The following is a 13,394-nucleotide window of genomic DNA, read 5'->3' on the forward strand; positions in this document are numbered from 1 at the left end:
CCCGCAGACTGACTGACTGACCAACTGACTGACTGACTTGAATGCATCCTGGCATACTAAACGTATCGAATGTTTTTTATGATTTACTTGGAAATCGACCCCCCTACGCTTACAGCGTCCGAAACGCGTCGTAAAAAGATGCGATGCCAAAGAGCGCGAAATATCCATAGCAGAACCCACACACCAGAGACCAGCCCGAGGAACCATAGGTGCCTATCGCGTATCATTGATGGAAGCAGCGCGTTAAACGCATGTCAGTCAGTCAGTCAGGACCCATCCCATCCTCATTCTCCCTCTCTCGCACTGTCTTATTTCGTGTGTTTCTCTTACCTGTAATTTTGTTTGACTTTTTATGACTTTGTAACTATTTTTTATGATTTTGCCCAGCACAAAAAGATATTTTGTACATATAAAAAATATCAGGTAGTACCCGTAGTTGGGCCTTGGTCTTGGTCTTGGTCTTGGGCTAGTTTTTTACCATTATGGGAAAGATTTTTGGTTGCTGCTCGCCTTGAAATTTGACTTTTTCATTATAATTCATTTGTGCGCCCAGTTCTTTGGAATATGTATAAAATGTTAAATATTTTCGGAATATTTGTTTATAAAAATGTAGAAAAGAAGAGGAATCACGGCAGAAGAAAGTCAATAAAAGTGTAATTTTCTTAGGATTTTCAATGGAAATTGTTGAAAAATGTAGAATATTATTTACAATTCATTCATTAATTCATTTAAATTCATTTTAAAAGCAATCTGAGTGATTTATGCGTAGAAATGTACGGAGTTGCATTAATTTAATTTTAAATCAATTTAAAATTACTCTAAAATAGTTCAGCGCACGTTCTGTGTTAATTGTGCAATATTTGTCATCATAAATGTCGCTTTTGCCTCGAGTAAAAATAAATATGAAATAGTAAAACCAAAAACAAATCATAAAAATAATAAAAATCAAACAAAGAGTGAAAAGAGTGCAAAGGAAAAGCAAAGAAAACGCTCCAAAGTGATGGCATGGCTGGATGATGAAGAAGGTGCGGGAGGAGGGCGGCAGGCACCGCACATGTGTGCATACGTGAATGGCAAATAAAATGCGAATGTTGAGCGAAAGGGAAGAACAAAGAGCAACGGCAGAAGAAAGAGGCGACGTCGGACGACAAAGCTTCGTTTTGGTTGAGGGCTGTGGTGGGGGGCGCGAACGGTGATGCTGCTGCTGCAGCCAGCGTCGACGTAGCTTTAAAATATTTTTACATAGCTCACACACCAACACACACATTGCCATGCAAAGAACTAGAAAGCGAGTGAGTGAGTGAGCGAGAGCGCTAGAGTGAGGTTTACACGCGCCAATCATAAAATAATATGCATACATACGCTCACTCACACAGCCAGGCACAGAGAGGGAGCAAAAAGTGGCACCCAGCATAAAAAATCCATTTCGATTTGAAAGCGAAATTTAAATTTTAAGCCACACCCCAAACAAGCGCACGCATGTCGCACACAGACCCCACACACAAACACACACACGCATAGCAATGGAGCCCACACGAACGAAACGAACGAACCAGAACCGAGTGAATGCCCCACACTCCCCACCGATTGACAGACATTGTGGATACAACAAATTTTAAAACGTATAAAACGTGGATGGAGAGCGCGCATTTTACAATCCACTCGGAGCTGCCGACGCAGAAACTCACTCACTCATTCGCACGCACACTCATACATCGACTCGTTCTCAATTCCTCCTCCCAGCGCACGAAAAAGAAACTCAATGGAGAGAGCGAGAATGAGCGTCAAACGTTCCACAGCCACACACACGCACGTCAGGGGACTTTGACTCAGAGTGTGGAACTCATTTCTAACAAGACTTCAAACAAGCAAACGGTAAATGGAGAGCGACAGAGAGAGATAGAGAGAGAGCGAACGCCATTCATGCCACACGCTCTCTTCTGCTGCTGGCCCAAAAGCTTCAAGTGTGCTCCGAGTGCATTCGACGCGACTCCGTGAAACCAGTTAAACGTATCATCGGTCGGGCGGGCGCTTTGCTGCCAGTTTTTTATTCGTTTCGTTTCGTTTCCCCTGCCTAACGCTTTTTACGACGTGCGTTCGTGTGTCAGTGTGTGTGTGTGAGGGCTTAAAAAAGCAAAATCAACCCTTACTCACTCGCATTGGGGTGACAGTCCACAGTCCACACACATTTTGGGCATAAAAACACACAAAAAATTTCAACTCAAAATCCAAGTAAACGGCGCTCGAAGCCGGCAAAAGGAGAACAAGAACGACAGAAAGACAGAAAGACAGCGAGCGAGAAAGAGGGAGAGCACACAGAAATAGAGTGAGAGAGCGAGCGAGCAACAGCAAAAGAAACCGTCCATCATCATCATCGTTGTCGTCGTCGTCGTCGTCAGCAGAAGAAGAGCAGAGCGGGCGGCCTACAGCGATTATCCGTTAGTGGAGTAGAGAGGTATCCTGACCGTTGCGGCCGTTTCTCTGTTGTCAGTTTCACAACGCTCACGAACTCGGTTGGACGCAAGAGACGACCACCGGCGCTTATCTGAGCGAATGTTACTTAGACTCCAATAACAGTAATTGACTAAAAAGAACCGCAAGAAGAACACAGTGTAAACAGTGCAGAAGAGGCGCAAGAAATACAAAAAACCAACAACTATTTTGTGCACAAATTTCAAAGTGAAATAAAGAAAGAACGAACATATCCAAGTACGATATAGCTACTATATCGAACATATTAAACACAGACACAAATCGAGCGACAAGTGAAAATGGTTATGTCGGAGCTACGTTGGCACACCGCTAGTCCCGAGGATAATAATAATTCCTTGAAGCGTGACTTGCTAAAGACCACACCGACCAGTGCCCGCGAGGCAGCCGTACACATAATGCAGAATCGATGTAAGTTATCAAGTAAATATTATTAGATCTTTGAGCTGAATTGTGGATCAATTGGTGGACAATAAGAGTCGAGCTGTTTCCAAATGGAAGGCAAGAATTATGTAGAGTTGGAAACTAGTTAGAGCTTCTGGGTAGGATATACTCCTCTCGAATATTTCGCTGTGAATGTGAAGGATTAAGATAAACCCTTGAATAGTTGATAATGCCTTTGGCATAAAAAGCTTTTAAGTGGAATAATTCTAAATCACTTTAATTGAATTCCGTTGAAATGGTCGATTGTGGGTTTCTTTTCAAGTTCGAATTACAAAGATTATTTAGAGTACGTAGTACTCGAGTCTTTGATTTAGTCTTTGGACTGAGTTAATCAGTTCAAAAAGTTACATTTCGCAGGTGTTGCCCCAATAAAAATACATGGAGACAAGTGGTAGCTCTTGTGGGTGACATTTTGAGTAAAAGTAGCTCTAATTTTATGCAAGTCTCGACATTGCTTAGCTTCTCATCTGCCTGCGACTAAACCCCATTAAATTAACCTGACTCTCCCAAGTGCCTTCCACCAACACCCACCTAGAACTAAAAACAAATTATAAAAAAAACTGCAACTGGGCCGTGGTAGGAAATGGCCTAGCACAGGTGTCGCTGCCATAAATAATAACTCCCAGCGACCCAGTTGGGCTCAAGACCCAGGCGGTCCCGGTACCAGCACCAGGCGAGCACCACATACGAGCAACAAATGAGTATTACAAATGCGGTGCCATAAAAAATATTTATTAAAGACGCATGTCTTGCACAACACCACAGAAGTATGACCATGTAAATGGGGTACAGGTGGGCTACGGAACAGGTAGAGGTGCAGGGGGTAAGCGTACTAAGACCGCGACTGGTGGCGATGGGCACTCAATGGAACCGCTTTGGCCCATTGTAAACAATACTTTTAGTTTGTTGCCTTTATCAATTAACGTTTTCGAAGCCACAACAAAAACAATAGCAGAGCAGGCCATAAAAAAAGCGCATTTCGATGACAAATATTGTAAAAAAATTGTCGATGGTTCGACAGGGAAAATGCGTAATAATTTCAATGAGCCATACACACTCGAGCTGTAGCCGTTGTAGGACTACAGATTCAGCATGGGCAAAGACATTTGATTGATTATGTAAAGTTCTGGTGAGTAATTTGCTGGGGTTTATGTTTCCGATAAGGAAATTGTGAAGGGGAAGTCTTCTACAGTCAGTTCCGTTTCCATATTTTTGCCTGCGTGCTGCTGTACCTTTCCTTCGACCGTTCGAACACGTGACGCAAATGTTTCCCCCGTAATCTAACCTACAGCTAGAACGAAACGATAGCTAATATATGTCTCATGATATTCGTTTAAGAACGTTTACCTTGTACATTGGGCGATTTGCTTATCGCCTTCTTATCGCCGTGACCACAAAAATCGAGCCAATAATTTTTTTGCACACCTGCAGAACGTAAGCAGAGCGTCTTACGTCTTTTTGAAAGAGAGTAAACAAGTTTCGTCATACTTTTCATAGATTTTTCAAACTACAATCAGTTTCAAATTAATATTATATTTATTTGAAAGATTACGGAAGGCTGTTCCCCGATTGACGACAATGTTTCCAGCCAGCACACACAGAAAACTTGACCAATCACATATTATTTTTAGTGGCATTGTCCATGAGCTCATGCAAACAACAAGAATTCTGGTACCCAGGTCTTATCATCTACTTATAGCCATAAAACCCGATCAAGAAAGTGGGGGGCGTGTGTCGGGCTTTTATGGGCTAATTCTTGGAAAAAGTAGGAAATAAATGGAGAATCGATTAAGATTTACAATTTGACAAGAGCGGAAATTGATACAAAAATGCAGCCTGCAATTTGGTTTATTAACAACAAAAAAGTCAACAATTTGTCGCGTTGATGATTAAGTGCGGGTTTTATTATGGATCATATGTTTGTAATGGATCATGGGAGGTACTATTTAGGCGATTTATATAAGAACTGAAAGCGCTCTAAATGATACTTTGATGACAAAAGATAGAAAATAGAATTCATATTTTGATAGAAGGGAATTTCTATGTTTAATGCGGCTTAGAATCATATTTCGCACAACTTATGCCTTGATTCAAATCCTATTTCTCTGAGATCTTAAGCACACAGTACCATCCGTTACCCAGCATCCAGTACCCCTTTCCGCACCGCCCCTGCCCTGCCGCTAATCAAGCTTTCATTTCATTTCGCCGCGCTTGAAGCTTTCTCTCTCTCTCTCTCTGTCTCCGTCTCTCTGTCTCTTTGCGCGTTTGCTATTTTTGTTTTGCTACGAATATCCCTGCCAAGACAAAGAGCCAACAAAAGCGCACGCACATTCTCTTTTCCTTTCATACATTTTATTTTATTTATTTATGTTTTTGCTTTTTTTGGCTACGCTTGGAGGGCACACCTACTCCTGCACCGTTGCTTTCCCGTTCTGTCCAGCTCTGCTCTGTGTTTAGTGTGGGGTCAAGAGTTCAAGACACGCAGCTTCCGCCGTCGACGGCCACAACGACGACTCAATCGATAGTCAGTCTGCGCACGTGATGTCCGCCGTCTATAGCCAAATAGAATGAATGTGTGTGTGTGTGTGTGTGTGTGTGTGTGTGTGTGGGCCTGGCCTCTGCGCTGCTCTCTGCCTGTGTGTGGGTGTACACCCACCCCCTCTGTCGAGGTCATTGACTAATTGTGCGCGCCACGAAACGTATCCCAGCCAGCCGTCATCTCACCACCACCATCATCATAACCGTCCAATAGCGCCACCCCCAACCACCCGCTGTGCAAAGTTCTCTAAAATTGTATTTATTTTCGTTTTGGGGGGTGGCCTGGCCTGGCCCGGCCTGTGGTTTTTGCAATTTCTCTGCCAAAAACTGTAAAATTCGGGAAACAAGCGGGAGGTGAAGATCCCATCCGACTGGATTCAAATGTTGCTCATTTTCACTCGTCTCGTGCTGGACACGCGCGGAGGGTGTCGAATGTGTTGCCACATTTATTTCTACGCTTCTCCCCCGTGCCGTTCTTGGGTTGGTTTCTCTCCTTACATAATTTATGTGGCATTTTAACGCGGAGTTTGTCGAAAATTGGTTACCTAAACCCCCGAGCCGTTCGGCGGCCCATATGCCATGCCACTTGAGTTCCCTTCAGTCTTCAGCGTTGGTGGCAACAGTTGTTGCTGTTGCTTAATTAGTGCAGCAAAAGGCGTGGCAAATGGGCGACAGAAGTGTGCCAGAAGTGAGCGGGAAGAAGAAAGGGAAGGAGAGTGAGCACAGGGAAATCTTAGATGGTAGTTTCCTCAGAGAAATCTAAGCCCATTTGGATAAAACTATAATCGGAAAGCTCTAAAAAGCAGCCAGCCCAAGGACAGACATTCTTCTGCCAACAGTTCGTAACCAACATTGAAGAAGTCACTTTCCAATGCATTTTAGAGCAGGCTGACCTGAACCTCTACTCGTAAATTAGCCGAAGAGAGAGAGACCCAAACCCAATCCAAACTAAAATTCATTTTCGTTAGTCGTAAAAATGCAGTCAGGCACAAATACTCGGACTGCGCCTTGCTCGGACAGCTCCTTGCTCCAAAGATTCAAATCCTGCAACGAACAGCAGCGAGCACCAGCACCAGGTGTTCCTTGAACTCGGTTTACTCCTTCATTGCCCCCTGACGCTGACCATAAAAATATCCTTTTATGGGCAACGCTGTCGTCGCTGTCTGGACTGGTCATTTTTGTGTGTGCACAAAATGTATATCGATGGAATCGATTTTTGGTGTATCGTAAAGTCGAGCGCTTTCCGGGAATTTCCAGAGCTTAAAATGTTTCTATTTTATGCGCGAAACGTGTGTCGTCGGCGTTCACTTTGGGTGTTTCTATTAGCTTTAAGTGCTCCTCTCTCTTCGCTGCATTTTTCACCGATTCCAAATATTTCCTTTTAACAGTTTCCCTTTTTTCCTCTTCCAGATATCAGCCGCCTGTCGCGCTCGCCGTCGCCACTGCAATCGAATGGTAGGTGTTTCTCTTCCCCCTTCCACCATTCAGCACCGAAACATCAGCTGTTGTCCGAGTCTGGAAAACGATTTACGAGATTTGTCCACTTATATCTGTATCTATATATTTCTGGTTTTTGAAACATCTGCCCCTGAAGCATGGCAGGAGTGCGACTAAGGGTAGGGGGTCTACTCTCCTCTCCTCTCCTCTCCTCTCTGTTTCACTAAATCACTCACATGTTTTCGGTTTCAACAAAAAGACAATAAAGCCGAAGAGAGAGAGAGAGAGAATCAACCCTTCTTGCCACGCGCTAGGGGAGAGACATAAATCGGGGCCCACTAGGGTTGCCCTGCCCATGGGTAGGGGTCGGTTCCTGTCAAAACTTTTGTCTGTGATTTAATGGAGGGAAAGCAATGGAGAGAGGGTAAGGAGACAGATCTTTAAGTTGATTTTGATGTCTTATTAAATGGGTGTTTCGACTTAACAGCTTCTTAAGTAGTTGGCTTGAGTTGACAATTGGTTTTGTGTCAATTGGTTTTGCCCCTGCCACAGTGCCTGCCACAGCCCCTGCCCTTCCCATTAATTGTGTGCCACCGGAACTGCATTTGCCATACATTTTGGATGGACCTCATAAAGCATTCGATTATTATTCATAACTCGTTTGTGCCTTCAATTTGCAATTCACACTTTTCAAATTTCATGGACTTCGTTAGTCATGGTCCGAAAGTGCCACAACCTTTTCGGGGGAGGGGGAGCAGGCAGCTTCTGCTCCCTTTTTTTTTCCTCCTTCCTCCTTTTTTTTACCACATTATTGACAGCATTTCGCTTGATTTGAATTCTCGTATGAGGGAGTGTGTGTCCGTGTCCATGTCCGTTCCCCTGTCCGTGTCCGTGTCCGTGTCCATGTCCCTGTCCGTGTGTGTGGTGCGCTGGACACAGTTGCTGGCTGTGATTTCTTTTACATATATATTTACATATATTTTATGCAAAAATTATTCCGTTATGCTTGGCCTGGCCTTCCCTGATGTGGGAGCCTTCTTTTTTTGGGGTTGCCGTAGCTCGGCAGCTCCCTCAATGTGCAGTCAAACTGACCATTTGGCTTCGTTTTCTTTTCTTTTTATTGGTTATACTAAATGGGAACAGGGGCGTAGATAACAGAGGGGGTTTGCCAAGAGCGTGGAGTGCAGATTGGGGGAGTTTTTGGTGCTGCAGGAAATTTTGAGGATTTGTTGGCATTTGGATTTTTGTATTTTTTTCTAGAATGGAATTTGGAAAACCTTTTGGTGGTTTCCGCTGCTTTGAACTCATGCAATATTTATTTAGGCAATGGTGGACTTTATTTTAAAAATATTTGTGGCCTAATAAGCTATCCATACAATTCTGTAAATCGACTTCTAGCCATGATTTTGACTTTTTTTCCATATAAACCCATCAATACCTCAGCCATTCGATACTCTACTTGCCCAAAACAAGCTCAAAAAGCTGAACTGGAGCCATCTAACTACTTCCCACTTCATTCGGCCTCAAGTAACTCAGTTCCTGTGCATATTAGAAGCCCCAATTGAGTCCCTTTGGGCAGACCCTGCTCCCTGGCTGGACACTCGCCCACGCCACTGCCCGGTGGCCATTCCACACAACACACAAATCGAATTTGCACATCATCTGAATACCAAATGGATGGCACGTAGCAGGGCAACATACAGCTCGGTGGCTGCTGCTGGCTCCCTGGCTCCCTGGCTGGACGCATATGTAAAAAGGATGACCATGTGGTCGTCGCCCACTTGGGCGAATAAGTCATCAAATTCACGTAGCAGCCACCAGCCACCAGCCACCAGAGAGGGTCAGGAGAGGGTCAGAGACAGAGCATCAGGCGGTGGCCAAGTCATAAAGTAGCCACCAGAGCAAACATATGCAAAAATTGCCTGCATTGGACAGGATGTGGAAATAGGATGAGGGATGGGGAAACAGTCCAGGGCTGGGGCAGGGACTACTTCAAAGGGTTTAACTTTTTTGATTGCCAACCCACTGAGGGGAGGAAGTTGCTGTTGGTTTTGGGCTTTTCTAGCTGCCAAATGAACTCTGGTCTGGTATTTAAATATTATTGCAAATCAATTGGGAACCGAACGAAAAGGAGAACACTCCTTTGCCCACCTCCCTGGCACTCCTCCCCGCTCCTTCTTGTTGTGTAAATAAAATGCATACAAATAGCAAATTTATACAAATCGTTTTGTTGGCCAAGGCATTTGAAATGCTAAAATGCCACTTAAAAGCAGCTAAAAGGCAGCCAGCCAGCTTCAGTCGGGCCGAGGCCCAAAATGAAAAGAAAACACGAGAATTCCATTTGATGTCAAGGTGGAACTATGTAAACTATGGCCGCAAAGGGGGGTTGGCGGAAGGGGTGGGGGTGGGGAAATTTTCGCATAATAAACTCCTCGCTTGGGTGGGTGGTCACGTCGGGGGAAAGCCTTTCACTTGAGCTGCCGAAAACCCAGCGGACCATGAAATTGTACACAAAACACGCCCGATGCTCGGCCTATGCTAAATTTATGCAAAAAGGACACACGGCAGGACAAGGCAAAGAGAAAACATTTTGCAGCAGTTTTTGGGTTGCAAAATGGGAGACGATTTATGGGTCGGAAGTTCTCAAGATTTCAAGTAAATTCTCTGCCTTGGATAAGCTCTGCAGAACTGAGCATTCTTCTCCTTTCTTCCCCCAATATTTATACCAACTCTCTTCTCCCCTCTTCCCTTACAGCTTCCGATTGCGATGACAACAACTCGAGTGTCGGCACCTCCAGCGATCGCTGCAGATCCCCGCTCAGTCCCGCGCTCTCGCTGACCCATCAGCAGGCCAAGCGGCAGCTGCTGTCGCTGCCACATCCGGCACACCATCATCACCATCATTTGAGTCACCTGAACCACCAGCAGTACAAGCAGGAGGAGGACTATGAGGATGCCAACGGTGGAGCCCTCAATCTGACCAGCGACAACTCGCGTCACAGCACGCAGTCGCCTGCCAATTCGGTCAAGTCCACAGTCACCTCTCCGCCTCAGGTGACAGCGCCCTCGCCCGTGCCGCCCATGATCTCGCCTGTGCTGCCGCTGCCACATGTGGCCAGCGGGGGAGATGCCGCACCCAATTCGATGGCAGCAGCGACTGCCGCCATGGCCAATGCCATGGCCAGTGGCATCTCGCCGCTGTTGGCCATGCCGGGCATGTCCTCGCCGCAGGCTCAACTCGCAGCCGCTGGTCTGGGGCTCAGCAATCCGCTGCTGACGGGTACGCTGTCCCCCCAGGACTTTGCACAGTTCCAGCAGCTGCTGCAGCAGCGGCAAGTGGCGCTCCAGCAGCAGTTCAACAGCTACATGGAGCTGCTGCGCAGCGGATCGTTGGGTCTGGCACAGGACGATCCCGCGCTGACCACTCAGGTGGCGGCCGCCCAGTTCCTAATGCAGAGCCAGCTGCAGGCCCTCGGCCAGGCCACGCAGCAGCTGCAGGCTCTGCAGAAGCAACAGCAGCGCCAGCAACTGCAACAGCAGCAGCAGCAGGACGAGTCCATGCCGTTGGCTTTGCCGCTGCACAATCCGAGTCACCACCACCACATGCAGCCGCGCAGCTCCACGCCGCACTCCTCCCGCAGTCCCATGGCTGTGCGCAGTCCGGCCAGCTCGCCCCCGCAGCTGCACCATCCGCTGCAGATCACGCCGCCCAATTCGGCGGCCAGCATTAAGATGAGCGGCGGCATGTTGACCCCCAGCACGCCCACCAGCGGCACCCACCAGATGCACGGCACCACCACGCCGCAGCCCAGGACGGTAGCCAGTGCGGCGGCGGCACGTGCCGCAGGCGAGCCCTCGCCGGAGGAGACCACCGACCTGGAGGAGCTGGAACAGTTTGCCAAGACCTTCAAGCAGCGACGCATCAAGCTCGGCTTCACCCAGGGCGACGTGGGCCTGGCCATGGGCAAGCTGTACGGGAACGACTTCTCGCAGACGACCATCTCGCGGTTCGAGGCGCTCAATCTGAGCTTCAAGAACATGTGCAAGCTGAAGCCGCTGCTGCAGAAGTGGCTGGACGACGCCGATCGCACCATCCAGGCCACCGGCGGAGTCTTCGATCCGGCTGCCCTACAGGCCACCGTCAGCACGCCGGAGATTATTGGGCGCCGCCGCAAGAAGCGCACCTCCATCGAGACTACGATTCGGGGAGCCCTCGAGAAGGCATTCATGGCCAACCAGAAGCCCACCTCGGAGGAGATCAGCCAGCTAGCCGATCGCCTTGGCATGGAGAAGGAAGTGGTCCGCGTGTGGTTCTGCAATCGTCGGCAGAAGGAGAAGCGCATCAATCCCTCGCTCGACAGTCCCACGGGTGCGGATGATGATGAGTCGTCCTCCTACATGATGCACTAGGGGGGCAGGGCTCAGGCGTAGAGGGATATGCAAGGATGTTATCTAGGGACAAAGACAGTGCAATGTGCAGACAGGACAAAAAGTGAACGAGGAACCGAAGGAATCTAAGCAAAAACACTATGAGCAGGTGTGTACACATTTTATTTGAGTCTTTAGTTGTTTTATGAGTTGATCTTTGATCTTAAGTTGAAGAAGATTGAAAGGCATATTGATTTCTTTTTTTACTAACAATTTCCTTTCCCCTTTTGCTCTCTCTTGTTGCAGGTTCAAAGTCGCAAACACACATCAAATATTAGCATAATTCTGGACTACAATTAGGTTCCAACTACAGCAGACATAAGCGGGAAAAAAGAGTAATAAAAGGGGTTCGTTTATGTTAACTATTAATGGTATTTATTGCAGGCGTAATTGTAATGTTAAACAATTCAACAAAAATGTTGCTAATCAAGTGAACAACGAGACTGTACTTCGAGCTGTACTCGAGCTGCTTTTCCAGCTGCTCTTGGAGCAGAAAGTTCACTTGACTACCGACATTTTTGTAGGCCACAGGGAAATCGAATGCTCTTGCCACCGATGGGGAATCGAATTTCCTGCCCTCGATGGCAAATCGACTTTCCTACCTTCCTTGGGCAACTCCCTTCGATTTCCCCATGGCCCACCGTAACACTGTCTAATTGTCTGTGTATTATTAATATTTAAGTACCAGTCTCCGCACACAATTTTCAAAGTCAAAACAAAAATGAATTCCTAGCGAATATCCATACAAATACTATGCATAAAATATTTTAAATGTTCCCTAAAAAAACCCACAACAAAAACAAAAACGAGAAGGGACGTGTGAGACGCTTCTTACGCGTCACAACTTTTATACCCGGCACTCAGTACTACATCTGCACTTTAGCGGTTATTTGTCCAATTTTACATTTTTTCTTCATCTGTCATCTACATCAACAACACTACTCACGCCAACACGCTCCTTTAGCTCGCCACCCTCCCCTATAGACACACACTGCAGAGTCGCGGCAGAGTCAGCGGCAGAGGAAGCGGCAGAGGCAGCGGCAGAGGCAGAGGCAGTGACGTGTCAGGGGCCAGGCCATAAACAGCGCGAAGCAGATTGTGAATGCTGCGGGACGGGGTGGGTTTGGCTACTGCAAATTAATTTCTTCATTGTGGCTCTAATAATGATCCAATCGTATCCCAATTTGGTGATCTGATAGATATGGTCATTCCCTACGGAATGGCGTTTTTAGTTTTCTGCTATCTTCAAAATTGTAGATTTGGGAGGTTTTCGCCCTTTTGCGGAGGCGGAAGGGGGCGTGGCTCATTTTTGAAATACACTTGTAACAGTGTGAGCATACAGAAGTCTGGATGCAAAATTTTGTGGCTCTAGCTCTTATAGTCTCTGAGTACTAGGCGCTCATCAGGACGGACAGACGGACAGACGGACAGACGGACAGACGGACAGACGGACAGACGGACAGACGGACAGACAGACAGACAGACAGAGACTCGGCTATTGATGCTGATCAAGAATATATATACTTTATGGGGTCGGAAACGTTTCCTTCTGTGCGTTACATACAACCGTTATGTGCACAAATACAATATACCCTATTTACTCTTCGAGTACCGGGTATAACAAAACAAGAAAATGAAGTACATTCTTAAGGCATATTTATTTTTCGCGTGAATACTGTGATAATCAATTTGAATGATTTTAATTTTAATTTAAAAACAATAAACACGAAAAAACCGAGAAAATAAAATTATTTTAAATGTACGATTAAAGATTAGATTTATGTTCTATTTTATGGGCAAGTAAAAACTAACAAACAAAAGAATACAAATTGGAATTTTGTCGTAATTATAAATGTATGTGTAAAAAAACCAATTTGAATTTATTGAAAAAAACATTTATAATTGTAAAATACATAAAAAAACAACATTTATAATTGTAAAATGTATAAACAAAAAACACATGCTAATAGAATTTTTAAATGTATAGTTACAGAGGAAAAAGCAGAAGAAGACAAAAAACAAACGCAACAAAAATTAAATACAAATAAAATAAATAT

General features: G+C 45.8%; 1 protein-coding gene across 3 annotated transcripts in view; it reads left to right on the plus strand.

Moving 5' to 3' along the window:
* LOC117901777 (protein nubbin) overlaps positions 1–13,394 on the plus strand; it is a 63,298-nt gene that overhangs the window by 32,308 nt on the left and 17,596 nt on the right. The window contains exons 1-3 of one of the 3 annotated variants that reach the window (XM_034812680.1): positions 1,992–2,901; positions 6,883–6,927; positions 9,665–11,419. In XM_034812680.1, coding sequence (XP_034668571.1) covers positions 2,772–2,901; positions 6,883–6,927; positions 9,665–11,319 — 1,830 coding nt within the window. In that variant the 5' untranslated portion in view covers positions 1,992–2,771 and the 3' untranslated portion in view covers positions 11,320–11,419. Of the gene's footprint in view, positions 1–1,991; positions 2,902–6,882; positions 6,928–9,664; positions 11,420–13,394 lie in introns of those variants that run through there. The other 2 variants (XM_034812679.1, XM_034812678.1) reach the window with 2 other exon arrangements.

The sequence above is a fragment of the Drosophila subobscura genome, chromosome U (assembly GCF_008121235.1).
Source record: "Drosophila subobscura isolate 14011-0131.10 chromosome U, UCBerk_Dsub_1.0, whole genome shotgun sequence".
In the NCBI taxonomy this organism is placed as follows: Eukaryota; Metazoa; Arthropoda; class Insecta; order Diptera; family Drosophilidae; genus Drosophila; species Drosophila subobscura.